The sequence below is a fragment of the Mytilus californianus genome, unplaced genomic scaffold (assembly GCF_021869535.1).
Source record: "Mytilus californianus isolate M0D057914Y unplaced genomic scaffold, xbMytCali1.0.p SCAF_7, whole genome shotgun sequence".
Taxonomy (NCBI): Eukaryota; Metazoa; Mollusca; class Bivalvia; order Mytilida; family Mytilidae; genus Mytilus; species Mytilus californianus.
In genome coordinates, this window is record NW_026262723.1 from 66718396 (window position 1) to 66741116 (window position 22721).

The 22721-nt window shown below is 31.2% G+C and overlaps 1 protein-coding gene across 4 annotated transcripts in view; it reads right to left on the minus strand.

Annotated features, from left to right (window-relative positions):
* Positions 1-22721, minus strand: part of LOC127708098 (SH2 domain-containing protein 4B-like) — a 46018-nt gene that overhangs the window by 17094 nt on the left and 6203 nt on the right. Inside the window, exons 2-11 of one of the 4 annotated variants that reach the window (XM_052212947.1) lie at positions 20760-20847; positions 19341-19453; positions 17872-17947; positions 17026-17182; positions 15923-16012; positions 13988-14111; positions 11283-11318; positions 8237-8399; positions 7382-7532; positions 1866-1877 (exon numbers count right to left, since the gene is read on the minus strand). In XM_052212947.1, the coding sequence (XP_052068907.1) occupies positions 1866-1877; positions 7382-7532; positions 8237-8399; positions 11283-11318; positions 13988-14111; positions 15923-16012; positions 17026-17182; positions 17872-17947; positions 19341-19439 (908 nt within the window). In that variant the 5' untranslated portion in view covers positions 19440-19453; positions 20760-20847. The remainder of the gene's footprint in view (positions 1-1865; positions 1878-7381; positions 7533-8236; positions 8400-11282; positions 11319-13987; positions 14112-15922; positions 16013-17025; positions 17183-17871; positions 17948-19340; positions 19454-20759; positions 20848-22721) is intronic. The other 3 variants (XM_052212949.1, XM_052212950.1, XM_052212948.1) reach the window with 3 other exon arrangements.

The following is a 22721-nucleotide window of genomic DNA, read 5'->3' on the forward strand; positions in this document are numbered from 1 at the left end:
TTTCCAATGGAGTTGGCAACCATAATTGCCCATTTAAATTTACCATAGTGCTAACTTAATCTATTTTATAATAGAATTAATAAAAATATAGTGTCAAATCTTTCATATGGATTTTTTTGTAAAAAAAAAAGATGAAAACATTTGCAGATATTTTTACTGGTCTTCCTTTATAAATATGCATTTCTTTATACATAATTTAAAAGCAGTGTAAGGGAAGTAACCAAAACGTTGTATTTGGATTACCTCCCTTACACTGTTTTAGATTATCTTTATTGTTCATTAACCATTACTTTATACATAATTTAAAAGCAGTGTAAGGGAGATAATTTCAATGATGTATTTGATTTATCTCCCTTACACTGCTTTAAATTATGTTTTGTACTAAAGTATTTGTCCATTAACCAGGACAACCTTGTTTTTCCCCCTTTTTTGCCCCTAATTCCTAAACGGTTTGAGCCATAACCCCCCAAAGCAAATCCTAACCATCCCTTTGTGGTATGGAAACTTGTAGTATAATTTCAGAGAGATCCATACACCGTTCCACAGTTATTGTCTGGAAACTAGAAAATGCTCATTTTGGGCCCCTTTTTGGCCCCTAATTCCTTAACTGTTGGTACCATAACCCCCAAAATCAATCCCAACCTTCCTTTTGTGGTATTTAACCTTATGGTCAAATTTCAAAAAGATCCATTCACTTAAACTAAAGTTAGAGTGCTAAAACCAATATGTATTCGGACGACAACGCCGGACGACGACGCCGCCGGACGACGACAACGACGACGACGACACCAACGTCATACCAATATACGACCACAAAATTTTTTTGCGGTCGTATAAAAAATCGATTCGAACAATAATATTTTGAATTTTAAAAAACACAGTTGCAAAAATATGATAAAACATATAATTTTCTTCATTTAGATGTAAAGTCAAACAAATGAATTACAATCTTCTCTCAAAATTTGCTAATTTTGTAAAAAATCTAGACCAATTATTTTCTGCTATTTAACAATCCAAGATGGCAGAAGACACTCCTGTTACCTTAAAATAAATTTCAGTATAAAAATCAACCAAAAAATAGTTTTACTCGACATTGGAACTACTAAAGAATGAAAAAGCAATGAAGAATGTGTGCACTCTATATCAGGTATTCAATTGGTAAACAAAATAGCTGTGACATGATGCCAATAAGAGTCAATTGCCTTATACAAATCCAACTAGAAATGTAGGCTTGACGGTGCTTACAATGCAATTCTTAATAAAAAAATAACATTTCATATGGACATGATTCCTGAATAAATAGTTGATAAGCATGTTACAAAATTTTTATACAAAATATATATGTAAGAATATATAAGTATTTGGTAAACAGGAAGTGGATTGGCATTGAATCTGACAATGCATCACAAAGAATAGCTAGCTGGCATTAAACTTGATACCAAATTTCAGGAAGCTCTGGTTTATAGTTCCTGAGAACAGTTTGACTTCAATTTTATAGGATGGATGAACAGACAGACACATGGGTAGAAGGAAGGACTGACATAACCCAGAATATAGTATATGGGATGATATATATTAATAAAACAACCAAAAGAAAACCACTACTACATCTAGGAAATACAGAACCCTTTAAAAAAAATCCTCTTAATTATATATAAGTTTTTAAAAAAAAATGATTCTTTATGTCTGTCATCTTGTTTTAGTTTTTGAAAACTGAATCTTTATGTCTGCAAGTTTGTTAAGAAAGCAAAGTCTTCTCAGAATTACAGTATATGAAGTTTTTTGAAGAGTGAAAATAAATGTATTAATCTGAAATCTGAAGGAAGTAAAATGTCTACCACAACCTGTGTACACACTTGACTTACCCATTGTCTTCTCTGATAAATAAAAAATAAATATACTTAGCATTTTTATTACCTTATTAATGATTATATAATGATCTGAATAGTTTCAAAATAACATTATTACAATTAAAAAAATAAACCATTTGAATTCTAGTATTATAAAACTGACCAAAATCACAAAAAAAGAGAAAAGGTAAGGTCCAATGTTTGAACCTCTATTTCATTAATTTTCTAAAAGCCATTATTTCTTAATATCAATAAAATAAATTCCTTTAAGATAAACAAACTTTTATGAAAATTCCTTTTGCAAACTAATAAATTCACTATAATTTCAACTAAGGTGTATTTCACAGCACTGCTCCACAACCACCACACAAAATTACTATGAAACTAATTAAATAATAAAATGGATGATAATGTTTATAAGGTGGTATTAAATTAAACAATATTCCAGCAAAATATGTCATGCCAATTCTGCCATGCTTTGAAACAGAACAGAGTTAAAAGTAAAAAAAAAATAAATGCAATTTTAGCTATTTATTAGTGATTTGTTGTTAATCATAATTTTTTTTTTAAAACCTATATCCAGAGACTTTAAAAAAATTTAATATGCAAAAGTCTGCCAGTTTCTAGTAATGAGCTAAAATAAGGAAATTTCCAGAATAACTTCTTCAGTGTCAAATATTGACACTTTTACACATTTTCACTTTCATATATTCTCTATAAATTGATAAATGCTAATTAAGAATTCATGGTTCACTCAACAAATAATCTAACTAAAATTCTATGTACTAACACATGTAAATTATTATGTTTTATAAAAAAAGGTTGACCATATGGGGGAAAATATCTTTTTCATGGGCTAGATAAGCTTTTATCATACTTCAAAATTGATCAGAAACGTCTTTCAACTTTCAAATGCAAATCAATGCATGTCATGGATGTCATGGATGTTGTTATTTACATAGTTTTTTTATTGTTGTTTGTATGTTTTTATATTCAGCCAGAAACTTGATAGAGATTGTTTTGTATAGTTTACTAATGTTGCATCAAATCAAATGTTCTTATCTTATCTTAGTCACTGACATTGACAAAGGAGAAAGTCCAGTAAGGGCTAATTTGGTCTAAAATTTGAAGTACATCTGATGAAAGATTTTTGACATTTGTTAAACACTTACATGTAAGTGTCTACTTCAGTCGATTCAATGAGTTTATGAAAAAGATTTGAACTGATCTGGTCATTAAAGATGCTCAAATTCAAGCTTAAATATGAAAAATCTATCAAATATGCCATAAAACGTCACTTTTGAGATGGTTTTCGTCTAAAATGGAATTGGCCGCATTCGTGTTCAGTCTCAACATTTATATATGTTATGTATTATCATCAAATACAACATATAATTAAATATTAAGACTGAACACAAATGCGGCCACTTCCATTTTAGACAACAACGTCTCAACATTAGCACAAATGCTATTACCTGATGCATGTGCATTGTATTGTCAAAAACAGCCCATATTTATGGAACAAAAGTATTCTACTTTCTAATATAGAGCTGAAAGTTTACATTTCAACAAGATTGTAAAAATGCTATATTTTGGGGCCAAAAATGGGTCTCACCGGGCCTACTCCTTTAAGAAATATGGTAGCGGCATTTTTATGATATAAATCAAAACACAAAATCTTGAAATTTACCCGATTTGTTAAACTCTGAACAGTTGGGGCAAGTATGGACACAATATTCAAGCTTGATACAGCTCTGAATTTGGATAGTGATTAAATATTTGACACATTATAGATTTCTGACACAGAATAAATGTGGTCAGATAACTTAAAAATTTGAAATGGGACATTTAATCTACTTAATGGTCCAATATCCAAAATCTAATTCCATGGTTAGATACGGCATAAAAAAAAAAACATGAATTCAAACAAAGTTTAATTTTGGACCCTTCAAACCTTAATATGGACTTATTTTAAAAACATGGCCCAAAATTAAAAATCTGAATGCGCACAGTTAGATTCAGCATATCATAGAACCACAAGAATTCAGTTTTGATGAAATCAAACAAAGTCTAATTTTGGACCCTTAGGACCTCAATGTAGACCTATTTAAAAATGTCCAAATATCCAATATAGTTATACATGATAAATACCTCAAACAATTCAGGACTTTAAATTAATCCTCATTGAAATTGGTTAAAAGATTTGTATTTATTTTCAATTGAAGATTCCTTGCTGTTGTGCAATACTTAGTAAATCTGTTTACAAACTAAATATAATAATTTACACACCCTATTTGGTGTGTATCTCCTACCATATCAGTATTTGTTGTTTCTTTATATAGATCAGAAATAATTTATGTTAGAACCAGCTTATCCAGTATTAGAAAAATCTTTTTGGCCCCTATTTGGCCTCTAGTTTCTTAACGATTAAAGCCACAACCCACGAAATTGACCCCAACCTTCTGTGTGTGGTATGGAACCTTGTGGTACAACTTCCTAGAGATCCATTGACTAATACTTAAGTATTTGTCCGGAAACAAGAAAAACCTTGTTCCTCCATCCCCCCCTTTTTGCCTCTTATTCCTGAACGGTTTGAGCCATAACCGCCAAAGTCAAACCCAACCTTCCCTTTGTAGTATGGAACCTTGTGTTTCAATTTCATAGAGATCCTAGAGATCCATAGACTAATACTTCTTTAATTGTCCATTAACCAGAAAAACCTTGTTTTCCCCCTTTTTTTGCCCCTAATTCCTGAACGGTTTGGGCCATAACCCCAATGTCAATCCCAACCTTTCCTTTGTGGTATGGAACCTTGTGGTAAAATTTCATAGAGATCCATACACTTATACACAAGTTATTGTCCGGAAACTAGAAAAATGCCTTTTTTGGCCCCTTTTTTACCCCTAATTCCTAAACAGTTGGGACCATAACCCCAAAAATCAATCCCAACCTTCCTTTTGTACTATTGAACCTTGTGCTTAAATTTCATAGAGATCCATTCACTTATACAAAAGTTATTGTCCGAAACCAAATTTTTTGCAGTCGTATAAAAAAAAGCTAAGCTCAATCCATTACAATCAAACTTCACCACTGTTTATTGGCTTTAAACATTTCTTGTTTCATATGATAATAACTTAATAAATGGAAACCCATACTTTTGCCTATTTCCCACAGGTTCAAAGACCATAATAAGAAATATAACCATTATACATGACAAGGTAGAAAAACTGATATATGTTAGATAGTTTCTTAAAACTTTTTAAAACAAGACTAGAATGCATGTGTTGTCATGCTGAAGTAGGTCTGACAAATCTGAGAAATGCTCACAAGTTTCAACTCATCACTGTTAAGCCCAAAGAATAAATCATTCTGTTCAGTAGAACTGGAGAAATATGCGATGAAAAATTTTAAGTTCATACCATATATTGAAAAATTCAAGAAGGTTCAACAGATCCAAAAAGTGGCAACACATTACAACTCATCACTGTCAAGCTCTTGATCAAACAAGGCATCCGTTTCAGTAATAGAAGAGAAAAATTTCTGTCCATTTGTATATTTTGATTTGACAAAACAAATGGCAATAGGTTGAAGGAAAAATTAATAATCAAGTCACCATAAATGATTCCTAAGAACCATTTGAAATGCAAAATCATTTCTTAAGTTAGACTTGAGTTCTGAAACATGAACAAAATGAGATTGCTGGAGAGATGGCCCATGCTGGCATCAATAAGTTAAATGCTTATGCTATTTAAAGGCAAGTGATACTGAGGTCTCAAAATATAAACGCAACATTTGTTGAATATTTTAAAAAACATTTTTCCTAATGCCACATTTTTTCCTGAATATAATTCTCATTTTTGAAAAACATTGTCATAGTACATCTTTTTGGCAGCTTGGCAAAAATCATTTATTGTGATGGAAATAAAACCATTCTCCAGTATCAGTTGGTCTTTGTCAGGCTATTCAAATTTTTGCAAAGTAAACTGTCCTATTTAATAAATACAATAGCTATTGTTATCTGTGGAGTTCATTCAATTGGAACTTTAAATTTCTCCTTGAAAATCCAATCATTATAAAAAAATCGTAAGGGTTCTGCGGAACCCAGTGTCTCGCCTACTTTTGCTGTTAGTCGCAGGCTCAACAAAAATGGAGGAAAAATTCTTAAAAATTTTCTTTTAGATACTATCTTTTGATTGTAAGAAGTTCTGTTCAAGTTTGGTAAAAATCCAAGAAGATTTATGAATCTAATAAATGTTTTAAAAACTTTAACTGCGGACTGTACGTAATGTTAACTGGAATAAAACTAAGTCCATTTATAAGTAATATACGGAAAAACAGGAAATAAATTTTTACAAAATTTCCTTCTAGATACTAGTTTTTGATCATAAACAAGCTTCTGTCCAAGTTTGGTACAAATCCAGGATAGTTTAAGAAAGTTATTAAAATTTTGAAAGCTTTAACCACAGAGGTAATGTAATGTTAACTGGCAGAAAAACTAAGTCCATTTATAAGTAAAATACGGATAAACAGGATTTTATTTTTAACAAAATTTACTTTTGAATACTATCTTATGATCACAAACAAGTGTCTGTCCAAGTGTGGTACAAATCCAGGATAGTTTAAGAAAGTTATTAAAATTTGAAAAACTTTAACCACAGAGTGATTGTTATGTTAACTTGCAGAAAAACTAAGTCCATATATGAGTAAAATACGGATAAACAGGATTTTGTTTTTTAAATTTTCTTCTGGATACTATCTTATGATTATAAACAAGCTTCTGTCCAAGTGTGGTACAAATCCATGATAGTTTAAGAAAGTTATTAAAATTTGAAAAACTTTAACCACAGAGTGAATGTTATGTTAACTGGCAGAAAAACTAAGTCCATTTATGAGTAAAATATGGATAAACAGGATTTTTTTTTTTTTAAATTTACTTCTGGATACTATCTTATGATCATAAACAAGCTTCTGTCCAAGTTTGGTTGAAATGCAGGATAGTTTAAGAAAGTTATTAAAATTTGAAAAACTTTAACCACAGAGTGAATATTTGTGGACGCCGCCGCCGCTGACGACAACACCGACGAAATGTAGGATCGCTATGTCTCGCTTTTGTGACAAAAGTCGCAGGCTCGACGAAAAGAAGGAGATGTGATATGATTGCCAATGAAACAACTATCCACCAAAGTCCAAATGAAGTGGATGTAAGCAATTATAGGCAACCGTACGACCTTCAACAATGAGAAAAACCCATACGGTATGGTCGGCTATAAAATCATGCATTGATTAATTTGAATGTACAAAAAATAAACTCCTAGCATCAGAATATATTGTTAAATAAATTGAACCTTTTGAATCTTTAGTTTTGATCAGAAACAAAAACGCTGTGAAATCTTAACTTTAAATAAATAAAAGTTTGTACGACAATCCCTATTCTGTTCCCCTAATTCAAAGAATATATATGTCACTGAAAAATAAAACTATGATCATAACAAAACCAATCTGCAGCCCAAAATGAAAAAAAGCAAACATACTTAGGAGGTAAAGGAGGTTTATCTTTGCCTGAAGCAAAAGCAGAAACTGCAGTCAAATTTCGAGCCACATGCCTAAATGAATTTCTAACTTCCTCCCTGGCATCACGTGCCAACTGCCTCATCTGTACTTCTGCATCTTTTGCTCTCTTTTCTGGTAAAAAAGAAAACATGGCATTGTCAGTAACATACATTTAATCATACATATACTACATAAGTACAATAAAATGTCAAAATCAAATATGATTTAACAGTTTACAGTCCCATTTTGGATGTATTGAAAAATCATATATTAAGTACGAACTCTGACAGAGCTACCATTTCAAGCTTCCTTTTTTTCGTGGCATTTTAAACCTATAATCACGATAATGGTGTCAATAGCAGGCTCTTGCTATGAATCTTTAAATTTAAAATAAAAACTAAATTTTCATTAAATCACAGGACTGTGCTGCAACCTTTTCATACATACAAAATACAAATGCAATGAAAACTTTCTTTCGTTAAAGAAAAGAATTTTTTTCTAAAACATACTTCATATATATAGATGTGTAAAAATGCTTTGGTAAATTTTGTAAAATTTATTTGTGTGGGTGCTGAAAATTAATGTACACATATAACAATAAAGTGTATTATGAATTCATTATTATTCGTGGGATACCAATTTTCATGGATTTCGTTGTTGTAAGTGAATCACGAAATTAAATATTCAAAGAAAATCAAATTTTCTATAGCTAATATGCAAACTTTGGCAAAACCATGACATCAAATATCCACGAAATACAATTTTCCCTCCATCCATGAAAATTTGTACCTACGAAAATAAATGATATCCACAGTATGTTCTTACATGTTACCAACCTTGTTCTTTCCAAATAGGTTCTACCTCTTTACTCGTTTCTAATGCTTGTTTGTCTATAGAATCTCTCATGTGCTTCCATTTCATATAAAGTTCACTACTTCTACGTTTTTTATTAGTCTCTACTCTCTCCATTGATTTACGTCTTTCCAGAGCAAACTTTTTCTAAAATATTACAAATACATCCTTATAATCAATCATGATCAGTTGTAACATGTGCAAAACTATAGTACGCATACACATGTTATCCTCTTAGTTTGCACACATACATATATACATGTAAACTACAATCATACATTTCACATGATATAGTATATAGGGGAAAACCTTACACACTAATACCAAGTAAATATGATTTGAATGATTACCAGTTGATGGTTGAAGGAACTTTTTATGAACTATGTCTGCCGATTGAAAAACAGTAATATGGAGTGTATACACATGAGACAATAATCACATTAAATCCTAGAAAATGTCAACTATATCAAAGGAATAGCATATTTATTGGCAACCTCCATCTCAACAGTTGCTGAACCGTTTCTAATGATAATTTGATATGTAAAAGTGCTCTAACCTTAAACAATGTTAAAGGAATACCAAATGATGACCAGTGTGGTTTAAAGTGGTACACAGCTGTGAAAGGAGCACATGTTATGCTCATCAAAAATCAGTCAGAGTTATGCATAAGCTGAAATTTGCCAAAAATGGAAAGGGAGTTAAATGTATTTGGTTTTAAATAATTATTCAAGACATCCAACCAAAGGTGCCATGTATGTTTATTTGTAACAGACCAAATCAAACAAGAAAATTATATTAAATATATTGTATTTACATGCAAGTAAATCGTGATTCTTTAATTTTTTTGCACAGCACATTTTCAAAGAAGCAAACCTAAAATATAGTTTAGTTTAAGCAGTTGTCATGACTATGCATCACTTTTTTATAGTTTACAGCTATTTTTTTTGTACTTTTCATCATATGAAATTCTTCAGAAACAAACAGAATTTATACTGTCACAAATGTTCTGGTCAACACCATTTTATTGAACAAATAGCACAGTTACATGTATTTATAAGAACAGTATTCAAAAAATGTTATTCTTATAAATACATGTGTCTGTATATTCTATTGCGTAGTAATATGTAAAAAAAATTGTTTTCCTGATAATTAACGAACAGGTTTTCCTAGCTGTTTTCACAGTCCTTTTTGCATGTTATTTTTGATTTACTACTCCACAACTTTTAATACTTTCAAATCTCTAATACTGTTAAAGAAAAATTGCGACAGTAAAGGTTTTACAAAAATAAAAACTTGCATTTTAAAATGTGATAGCAGTATTTGTTTGCAGCATTTCACAATAATTTTAGATAGAGCTCCTATTTATGTCAATTCCTGAAAAATCACAATATTAAATGATCACAAAAATTTCTGAATTTACAGTATTTGGATTATAGCATCACTGAGAGAATTAAGTTTTGAAATGTACATGTGGTGCAATTTGGTATCTTGTTAGTTTGTATAACATATGTTGAGACTATGACAATACTTTTGCATACAAATAGTAGAAGTTATTACTGCAAATGTATTTATATTTTACTTCAAGAACATACAAAGAATCTGTGCAAAGATTAATCCATGCAGAAATTCAAACAGAAAAATGATATATAAAAGGTATATGAAAAGATAAACACACCAATTGAAATGCTATACGGAACAATGCTTTTGGGTAATTGAATAAACAAAGAACTCATACTCTGACAAGCTACTAAAAGCTACACCTGAACCAAAGCTTTTCAAAAAAAGGATACACTTTTATAACTTAAAAATAAAACAAACATCAGATTTAAATAACAAACTGTGAATTTTTCATTCGTTCTTTTATTTTAATAAATTACCAATTTTCAAGGACATCAAAATATCTTTTTTTCAAGTCTCTTTATACAACTGTTTTAAATAATCATAAATAATAGAGAAAAATGCATGTCCTTAATATTCAGAAAGCATTGCTTCTTTCCTTTCATATGCAGCAACTAGGAATCCTCTATTCCAACTTTGTCTACAGAAGCTGAGGACTACCATTATCAACTGAAATTTACTCTTTCTTTCCTTTTTGCAAAATTAATTGTAAAGCTCATAAACCTTTTGTTTTTGGTGCAAATTTTCAAAGGGAGATAAGCTAAACATGTATTTTTTATCTCCCTTTATCATCTATGCGATCAGTAAAGCCTTAGAGTTCAATCTCACATGAAAATTGGTTTTGACAACATTCAGTATGGTTCACAGTATGTGTTAATGAAAAATAAACAAATCCTGCATGCTACCTTATTTTTACACATCAGCATGCAGTATTTTCATATCAATAAAGACTAGAAACACTTGTGTCAGCGAATTTAAAACAGAATTTTTGACAATTTTTGAATATGTTTTGACACAGTAGGTCAAAGAACAGTGGCAAATTCAGAAGCCTAAATGGAGACTTTTGTGGGGTAATAATTTTTTAAAAATTATACACAATAATTTAATTGGAAATACTTTTTCTATCATAAAAGGGAAACTGCCCAGATTACATAAGGGAAGTGTTGCTTCAGAAAAAATAGAAAGGCTCTATAAGTTTGTCAATAGAGCATCAAATTCTTTGTGTATACATTTATTATATATACGGAACATGTTTTAATTGTTTTAGAAATTTATTCATGAGTCCCTTTCAAATTCCAACAATGAATGAATTTTTTTCAATTTCCTCAGAGAAAGGTATTTTTATTAGTGTTAATCAGTGTCTGTTTTAGAAATTAATGTATTTTTTTTGTATTTCATCATCTTTCACTAAAGTGAAAATATGAAATGCAAACTAATCATGTGACTTTTCTTATCATCACTTCATGACGTCTCACTTACATTTATTTATAATTTAATTTATTTTACCCATAGAGAGACTACCCACAATGCATCTGACAATGAAATATTTGATTCTTGTCTTCAAGAGAGAAACACTTGATTTTTTTCATGGTTGACACAAGAGTTTCAGTCATACATACAATTAAACAATACCTGAATTATTTGTTGACAATCATTTACTCCGTTAAGCTGTGGAACATTCAGACACAATGATAAAACAACAATATATAACTTACACTCAAATGTTTTGAACAAATTTCTGAAATTATGATTTTACTGAAATATTCAATAATTAACCATCAAACAGTGTATCGTCTTTTTTAATGTATCACTGTTATAAGAAATAGCAAAAAAAAATCAAAAAATCAAAACCTCCAAAAAACAAAAATGTGCAGAAGAACAGAGACAGAGACATAAAATATGAAGATGATGGACCGACAAATAGTACACCCAATAAGTGACATATCAAATATGTCCTTGTAAACATGACAGACAGACAAATAGTACACCAAGTGACATGTCAAACATGCCCTTGTGAACATGATGGACCAACAAATAGTAATCCCCAAATGTGACATTTCATACATGTCCTTGTGATCATGACAGACAGACAAATAGTACACCAAGTAAGTGACATGTCAAACATGCCCTTGTGAAGATGATGGACCGAAAAATAGTACACCCGATAAGTGACATATCAAACATGTCCTTGTGAACATGACAGACAGACAAATAGTACACCAAGTAAGTGACATGTCAAACATGCCCTTGTGAACATGATAGACTGACAAATAGTACACTCGGTAAGTGACATATCAAACACGTCCTTGTGAACATGACATATAGACAAATAGTAAACCCAGTAAGTGACATGTCCTTGTGAACATGAGAGACCCACAAATTGTGCATCCAATTAGTGACATATGAAAACTGAAAAATTTATAAACCCAATACATTTTAATGTATAAATTTTAGAATAAATAGCAAAAATTTAATTTTATTGATTACAAAGTTTATACTAATACTTTAATTTCATTTTTATCAACCAATTGCATAGTGGGACAACAAGTAAAACTGTGAGCTACTGCTCACTGATGATAACCCTGCCGAAATATTTTGGTAAACAGGAAGTTGTTGAGTGATGAATCTGAAAACGCATCACACGGTATAAATGACTTATATAAACCCTGAAACCAAATTTCAGAAATCCTTGTATTGTAGTTCCTGAGAAAAATGTCACAAAAAATTTTCAACTTGGCTATCATGTGTAAAATAATACAAGTGTTCAGTAAACAGGAAGTTGTTGAGTGATGATTCTGAAAACGCATCACACAGTGTAACTTACTTATATAAACCCTGAAACCAAATTTCAGAAATCCTTGTCAAGCAGTTCCTTAGAAAAATTTTGACGAAAATTTTCAACTTGGCTATCATGTGTAAAATAATACAAGTGTTCGGTAAACAGGAAGTAGTTGAGTGATGAATCTGAAAGCGCATCACACGGTGCAACTTACTTATATAAACCCTGAAACCAAATTTCAGAAATCCTTGTCAAGTAGTTCCTGAGAAAAATGTGACGAAAATATTCATTAGACGACAGAATGACGGATGGATGGATGGATGGACTGACGGAAGGACAGACAGAGGTAAAACAGTATACCACCACTTTTTTGGGAGGTATAAAAAGTTATCCATTTAGATTACTGATAGGACTTCCTTTCAGCAAAAGAAAGTTAGCACCTTGTATTGAAAATTTGAAATCTCCTCCATTGATACCTACAAGGGAGATCTATATCTGCCCCTTAGATACAAATAACAGAGATCAAAATCTCCCTTTGACACATACAAGCAGGGTTTCCACTAGCGGTAGCCATTTTTGAATTTTGCGAAAAAATAAAAATTGTGGCGATTAAAATTCATTATTGGCGAAAAACTTTGGCAAAAGAAATATAACGGTTCGACTACCTCCATTCTGTCAATTTTTTTCTGGTTTCTTGAACGTTTTCCCTGATCAGACATACTGGGATTTAACCTTGAACTCGCCTTACCATTTTGACAGAAAATCATCTATCAGCTGATTGCATTTTGTAGCTATCTGCAACAATGGACTAACCAATAAAGGTGTTGATTATATTGTTTAATAAAATTGTGTGGTTAAATGGCATCACATGTTACCTAAAGGATTTTTTAAAACTTAAGACAGAAATAATTGTTTGGAAGTGGGTATTTCACAATCATTTTAGCGATGCACGTGTTCGAAGCATAGTTAAAGATCTCAACTTTTCTTTAAACGAAGGCCTGGAATTTAAGAAAACTGTTATGAAGAAAAATGTTAATAAGTTAGAGAAATATCTGTCTTTATCCTTCAACTAGCATGACTAGACAGGAAGTATCCGATAATATTATTGAAGATGAACCTCGTCGGCGTGTTCCTAGAAGTCAACACAATAATTTCATGTTTCATATTTGTTTTTTTACATGTACAGTATCTTTAAAAAAAGTAAATGCTTGTTATCAATGAATGTGTATCTAATACAATGTTGATTAAAAATTAGATATGTAGAATTATAATAGATTAGACATCAATGCTGCTCTGCAAACTGATGTTTTTTTGTTAGCAAGGATGAAAATTTTAAATGTAAAATATTTTCATGCTAGTTGGCAAACAAAAAATTAAAAGTGGCGAAAAATATTGTTTTTGCAAAAATATCCCCCTTTGGCAATAAATTACCCTATTTTCACACATTTTCATCATTTAATTTGGTATATAGTATCTTCTGAAGTTTTCATAAGGTTGGTAGGTATGGTATGTTATCTGGCTACTGAACACAACAAAGACGAAATAAATATGTACTTACTCTTAAGTCATTGACTCTTAATGTGACTTCTTCTTCAGATCGCATTTTTTCTTCTTCTAACCTCTTTGCTGCCTCTCGAGCCTCTTTAAGTGAGGCATATAAAGCAGCTTCCTCTTCTTTTCTCCTAAGAGATACAAATACATTAATTCAAAGTATAAAATGTAGTTATAGTTCTTATCATGCCACATAAGTTTTTTTTAATTTTTCTTTGATTTTTTCAACTTCCAACAATATTCTTTTCTAGATAAAAAGTTTAGAATGGATGAATTTAAAAATGAATTCATAAGTGTTTTTCCACAAATATAATTTATTATGTAAAAGATCTTTTAGTTTACAACTTGCTAAGTTGCTATATATCAATTTAATGATTTGTAAACAGAGAAGAATGTTTTATAAAAAGAAAACAATCTATATCTGAAATGCATTTAAATAGCATTAGTTTCAGTATACAATATATACAATTTGAAGCATTTAATATAATTTAAAGTAATTCTAAGACATTCACCATGACCACTTTACTCATAAATTATTACTGAAGACGTTTATTTCAATTGCGTCACTTTATTAGGTTTTTTTTTGGCACATTTCTTTTTAAATATTGAGATGAAATAAATCTAAACTACAATTCCAAGGCTGTCACCTATACATCATAATATTTGGTTATCTCCCCTAATTTTTTAATACATCTTCAAACTATAAAACGTTATCATTGTTATCTTCCTTTAATTTATTAAAAAAATGGTAAAGGGTTCTATAGAACTCTCTGTCTTGCCTACCATTGCTGTTGTCAGTGTAAAATAGTAATTTTGACTGTAAAAAATAAGTCCATTAATCAGAAAAATTTAGGAAATTTTTCAAAATTCAAACTTTTTGCTTCAAATGATTTTTCTTGATTTTGAAGATTAGCTTCTGTTTAAGTTTCATAACAATCCATGAAGGTTTACAAATTTGTTTTGTCAAAAGATTTAATCAGAGACTGTCTGTAAATACTGAAAACAGGAAAAAAATATATTTTCAAAATTTTGCTTCAGACAATATCTTTTATTAGCTGACACAGTATGGAGGATCGCTCTGTTCTGGTCTGCTTCAATAACATATATGTCGCAGGCTCAACAAATATTAAGACATTTTTAAAAGCCATTCGGATATTACTTTGTGAACATTTATATTGAATTGACCAACTACTGACCATAATTTCATTTCTTGTCTTATTCGAAATTTAAAGGGGCATTAGCTACGAGATATAAAAAAATCAAAATATGATTTTTTTGTTTAATCATCAATGAAAGTGGAATAGTGAAATAATAATTCGCTTTTAAAAGCCAGTTTGGTTCAATTTTGTCAAAATAAGCTAAGAAACATCGTTGATTAACTTATATTCATTTGCAAGTGAATAATTCGACCTCATGAGGCCATGTGACCTCAAATTTAACCCATTACCTTAAGACGGGTTACACAGAAACTTGGCGTGTTCAGCTATTAAAAGGAAAAGAATGTCAACATTGAAAGTGAAACAAATGTAAATCATTTGGTTGACTGATTCGATCCACAAAAACTCATTCTTATACAGGTAAAAATGATGATTAACATATTTTTTCAACCTATAATATGAAATCAAACATACCTAGAAAAATCCGATTGCACATGTTCAATATCTATTTATATCTATATTTATGTTTATAGCGGGTTATATAACCGTCGGCAGTCTTCGGAGGCCACCTTGATGGTTAATTAGATGGCCTCTAGACTAAAATACACACGAAATTCTAATACATGTTATCAAGTCCATGCATCGTGAATTGTTTATTTTAGACTTTTTATAATTTGGATATACATTTCAGTATGTTATAAATCAAATATGAGAATTTGAGTCAAATCAGTGAACATGAATTTGACAGCTAATGCCCCTTTAAGCACTTATATAAATAAATTTACTTGAGTTCTGCTTCTCGTTCTGCTTTCTCTCTTTCTAGTCTTCTTTGTTCTTCATCTATTTTCCTTTGAAATTCTTTTTCTTCTTTCATCCTAATTAAAAGAGTAAACCAAAATGATGTATTTCATTAAGAATAAAATGATGCATACAGATACCAAAATGTTCTGAATTTTAATTCACTAGTATGTTTAGTATGTGTCAATTCATATTCAACTGGTTCTAATGCGGCTATCATACTAACAGGATACCATACAAATTCAGGTAGGAATCATTTGACATAACAAAATCGTCCTTGGACTTCAGTTAGAAATTGTCAATAAGCAAACATGTTTAGCCCTGCCCCATTTTGTATGTGCCTGTCCCAAGACCTGTAATTCAGTGGTGTAGTTGGTTGCTGTCTGTCATACTTGTTTTTCATTTATTTTTTTGTCATTAATTAATAGGGGGTTGGTATTCTTGTTTAATTGTTTACATATTGTAATGTTGAGGCCTTTTAAAGCGTTCAGTATAGCATGGATTTTTCTCATTGTTGAAGGCCATACAGTGATTTATAGTTGCTTCCAACCAGGTCATTTTGTCTCTAGCAATTAAACCACATCTTCTTATTTTTATATTCTGAAGTCACTGAAATATTCAGTGCCAAGACTTTCTGTTCCCTTTAAAGTTAAATGATGGATAGCTGTTTTACTTGACCCAAATTAAATGTATATTCAGCACAAGTCCATGGAAAATTGATATGAATATGAACCCTGCTTTTTAACTGACTCCCAAACTGAGACAGAATTCTTAATGAGCTAGTTCAAAGGGTAAACAGTATGCATTTTATTTGTCACAGAACATTAAACAAACCTCCATCCACTTTTACATATTTTTTGCAATATATTTTATGTTTGTAATAAATGGTATGAATAGCTGTTTTTTAAACTACTTTACTGACTTTAGTTTTTCTCCCTGAGCTACTTCACTTATACTGACTTTTGTTTATCTCCCTGAGCTACTTAACTAACCTTTGTTTTTTTATCCCAGAGCTACTTTACTGACCTTTGTTTTTCTCCATGAGCTACTTTACTGACCTTTGTTTTTCTCCATGAGCTACTTTACTGACCTTTGTTTTTCTAATTCAATATCTGCCTGTTTATCTGCATTTCTCTGAGCTTCATCATCCAATATTTGTTGTATTGTTCTATCATTTCTGTGATCTCCCATTACCCATACCCATTCTTTTCCATCCTTTCCATGCATAAAGCTTACATTTTTAATACCTGAAATTGATGAAATAATCTTATCAGGGGCAGAATTAAGGAAAGGGGTTGTAATTGTTTGTAATGATAAAAATATTGGGTCGCCTACATTGTAGCAAGGTGATATTTTTTCTTGACCATTTTATGCCAAACTTGATTTGTGGCTTCTTATGATAGGACTTAAAACCAAACATATCATTTTGTGGAAAACTGATATTTTCAAGTATAGGTCCACAAATTTTGTCAGTCACTCAACTGGAATTAAACTCAAATTTGATATTTTTATCTTCTTATGTACCCAATATTCAAAGGACTATATACCCAATATCTAATCAGCTGATTCAGTCATTACAGAAAACACATTATTCAAGAAATTTTGTAAGTCCAAGGGCAAAAACTCCCACAGAAGTCAGCAAGCCAAACGAAATTCAAACTTTTTAGTAACTTATTATGATATGATTATATATACCAAATATCTAATCAAATGATTTAGGAGTTACAGAAAGAAAGTGTGGATAACTTAATGAACAGACATACCGATGGACTGACAGAGTGCAAACCTATGGTCCCCTTCAGCTTCTCCATTAGTGGACTAATAATGTCACACAAATAATGAATTCATACTATAGCATAGTATTTTATTGGATTGTTGACTCATGTACAATAACATACACTTCATATCTCCATCTTTCCTAAAAATAATCTCAAACCTGCTTTAGATGGCTTCGTTGGTTTCTTTCTCTCCTCATGCTTATTTTCTTCCTCTTTCCATCTTCTCACTTGTTCCTGTAAAGAAAACATATAAACGAATTCAGAAATAAATGTAAGTTCTGGTAGCGTCTAAGAAGCTGTTAAAAAAAATCACATTATGAGGCCAAAAATAAAATTAAAAGTGTCTGATGTTGCCTACCTACCTACCTTAAAGCAGCCTATCTGGAAAATTTATGACACAAATCATTTCAAATTTTTTTTTTAAAGTTTTTTTTTGTGCTCTAACGTTGTTTTCTTGTCTATCTAAAACATGTAACTTATGTTGTTGGCCAAAAAAAATAAAATTCCTACCTACCTACCCAACCCTACAAGGCATGGGTAGGCAACATCAAACAAAGAATTTGTTAAGCATGACCTGAGGTAAAAGACAGTCATTAAAATAAAATATGTAATCCATTATTACAAGGATCCTTGTGTTCCCACAATTGTCTTTTTTAAAATAACATAATCATATACCATACATACTCGAATACAAGTCAGTAATTTGGGAATGAAATATCAGGAAGGGGTACTGACCGAAAGGCAACATCTATTGCCAGGGTAAAATTCTAAGTCTAAAGGTAAAAAAAAACATCTGATGCAAGCTAAGAGACAAATATTGTCTGATCTGAATTGATTTTTGCTATGCTTTTTATTTTCATCAAACTGAGACTTTTTATAAACATGATAAATGACATAAAATACATCAATCCAGCTAAGTTAGGTTCAAATAACCTTATAGTTTCAGAGAAATCGACAAAAGAAAACAGCCCTTAAATGATGAATTGAATGACAGATGCTAAGTGAGGGTAATACATGTAGCTCACAACTCCCTTTCTTGTCATATGAGCTCAAAATATACAATTTTCATTTACTTTTCATACAAAAAGTCAATATTGTCTTAAAATTCAGAAATTTACATTAAGTTCTTTTTACAAATATCTACATGTATAATTTTACATATCATGTATATGTGCCAGGGAAATATAAAATAAATGGAGAATGTGTCCATTGGACACAGATGAATGGACACAGATGAAGCCCCAGCATGCATATAACGTTTCAAAGGGACATAACTAGAGAACTGTAAAAGAGATGTCACCCAAATTGGAACTTGATCTGTGTTTTACGGTAATAAGCATTGTGTATAAGTTTCATAACATTTGGTTGAGGCAAACTAAAGTTAGAGAACATAAACTAATTTTGGGATATAGGTACGTACATATGGACGGAAGTACAGACAGATGGACAAGGGTGACACTTAATGCACCCTCCGCTGCAGCGGGGGCATAAAAAAAAGATATTTGCCACTAGCAATTTCAAATATCTGCAGAAAAATGCAATGGTACTCATGGTACTAACTGGAACTTCTTAGGTACTGTATGGGATGTGAGATTTGGATTAAACACAATAATCCTTAAAACTGTACCTGTCTCATTTTATAGAAAAGAATGGCCTTCTGTTCATCAGATAGTTCTTCCAAAAGGTCTGGATCAATGTACATCTTCTCTATGATTTCCTGCAACATGATGACTTTGTTCTCTACAAAGATAGTGTTACATGTACCTTTTGAAATTACTGAATGCATTATTCACAATACTACACACTGTAACTTGGAAGTATTCTATACAAACCTTTGTTATAGCACTGATGAGAGTTACATATTAAAGGGGAATTATCTACAATTTAGACAAATAATTGAAATATGATTTTTTTTGTTTCAAAAATTTTTTAAAGTGTAAAATCAAAATCATATTTTGCTATTAGCAATCAGTTTGGTTCAATTTTGTCAAAACAAGTTCAAAATGTTCACTTATTAAAAAAAAAAAAGAGTGTCAAAGTGAAACAAGCAAGCTGATTGACTGATTTGGCCCACAAAAAATCATTCTTTTACAGATGAAATGATTTACATATTTTTTTAATCATAAAATCAAACAGACCTAGATAAATCGAGATTATACGACTGCATGTGCTTGTCTGTGTTTTCATATTTATATGCATGTTTATATATTCTTTAAAGTCATGTTGAATGGTGACTGAGATGGCATCTAGTCTTAAATACAGGAAATGCTAATAAATAACAAATCCAAGCATTGCTAATTGTTTCTTTTGGATTTTTTTGTTACAATGTATTTGGATAAACATTTTAGTATGTTATAAAACAAATATGAGATTTTGAGTCAAATCAGTAAACATGAATTTGACAGCTACATGTAATGTCCATTATAAATCAAATGAGCCTACTGGCTTAATTAAACTTGATGACTTAAACTAACCATCTACAAAATATGTTGATTGTGCAGTATTTTATTATGTCAAAGAATTTGGACTTGTTTGTTGTTTTGCTGAGAACTACAGCATACATTTGTATATAAAACAAAATAATCTATATTTACAAAGTTTGCCTTGCTGAATACTGGCTTGGTAAACTTAGTTGCTATATATAGATTCTACCACACAACCCTGTTGTTTACAGTATTTTTCCACTTGAGACTTTGAAATGTGAGATTAACCGAAGCCACGTACTCGTGACGTAGTATCTGAGCTGTGATCAAGTGTAAAACTTAAAGGTACATTGTACAAAGGTCGAAGTCATATACTCTGTAAAATTGAGAATGGAAATGGGGAATATGTCAAAGAGACAACAACCCGACCAAAGAGCAGACAGCAGCTGAAGGCCACCAATGGGTCTTCAACGCAGCGAGAAAATCCCGCACTCTGAGGTGGTCCTCAGCTGGCACAAGATGCATCCTTAAGCTTGTACAAATATATATGACTGTAGCAATGTTACTTTTGAATTAGTAATTCCAACTCATGAAAAAGCAATAGCTATCAAATAAATACTTACATCTGTAAAACTAACGAAAGTCTGTTATCCAGGTTTCACATAACAACATCTGAAATTTGCCTTATTTTTCTTTCTCAAACCTTGATATCTGAAACACAAGGAAATTAACTATATTGTACTTTAGAGAGTCACTTCAAATATCCACACATTTATATTAGTTCCTGGTTTATTTATAATCACTCATTGAATACCTTTAGCTGCATGTAATGTCATGCTGTAAGGTAATCCATGGCTTCTACTATCTGTGTTTATCGCCTACACAATGTGACAAACAAAATGTATATGCTTCCAATATTGACCGATTCAGTGAAATCAATAAAGGAAAGAAACCAAATCATCAATTCACCTATGTTTGGTTTGGATAGGCTCTGTTATAAGATGAAAAAATACACTATAGGATATTCACCACTTAACCATGTTAACTGTGGTTAAAATGTACATTAATTTTTTAATTGTTCTAAGGTAGAAAAATAATAGAAAGTAATATTCTGATATGTATTTGAATTCAATTTGATTACATTTAATCTTTTGAGAAAAAAAACATAAATTTAATTATATATAAGGAGTATATTGTGAAAGGTGGCAAAAAGGGGAGTAACTCAAAAAATTTTGTCAAACAACTTTGAAATACACAAATTATTTATGACCTTAAAGTAAGGTAATTGGTGTTAATTAACAGTGTGTTTGACACCAAAGCTGTCAAGTGAAGCCATGCACTTAATGGGTCACTGAACTTGACAAGTTAACACAGCTAGTTGAACTTCCTGTCTAGGAAGAAATACTAATTTGCCGGTCTTTCAAAGGAAAATCACTTATGAATTCAGTCTAAAGGCTCAACATGCTCAAGAATCCGGGTGAAAACAGGTCATTTTCAGAAGTCCCAGGTTATTTAACAACCTGATGGGTACCTAAAAATCCTGGGTTAGATGGTGAAATTCAGGGATATCACCCGCAGGATACAGGTTAAGTTGACAGGTATGTATATAGTTGACCTATTGCTTATAGTATCTGAGAAACAGACCTAATCATGTAACTTTAACCTTAATCACTGATCCATGAAATGAGGTCAAGGTCAAATGAACATATGACAGACGGAAACTTCGTAACAAAAGGACTTAAGGTATCTGAATACAACATTGTACAAGGTATGAAGCATCCAGGTTTTCTAGCTTTTGAAACATACAGCTTTATACAAATAGTTTACACTGCCGCTGGATAGTAATCCCAATGTCTCACATAGTGCAACTTCATGGCATGCGAGACAAAAGCTGTACACATATATATATGAGTTTAACAGTAAAAATTACATCAAAAAATAATCTGAAAAAATATTTAATTAAAGAACCTTAGTGAGCCTGCTCACATACCCCACGTCCCCACATTGTCATTGGAGAAATAAAATAAGTGTAAGAAAAAAAAATTGAATCATAATTTCCTGTCAATATGCACATCTACATAGTATGTCCTTATTATCTACTAAGTTTCATGAAATTCTGTTGTGTGGTTTCAGAGGAGTTGCGATGTCAATCTGTTGCAGTAGTACATTACAGCAAATAAGTTCAAAGGGGTGCAACTCCTAGAAAAATAATTGAATCGTAATTTCCTTTCGATATGCACATCTACATAGTATGTCCTTATTATCTACAAAGTTTCGTGAAATTCTGTGGTGTGGTTTCAGAGGAGTTGCGATGACAAACTGTTGCAGTAGTACATTGAAGCAAATAAGTTCAAAGGGGTGCAACTCCTAGAAAAATAATTGAATCGTAATTTCCTGTCGATATGCACATCTACATAGTATGTCCTTATTATCTACAAAGTTTCGTGAAATTCTGTGGTGTGGTTTCAGAGGAGTTGCGATGACAAACTGTTGCAGTAGTACATTGAAGCAAATAAGTTCAAAGGGGCTTAACTCCTGGGAAAAAAATTGATTCGTAAACTCCTGTCAATATGCACATCTACATA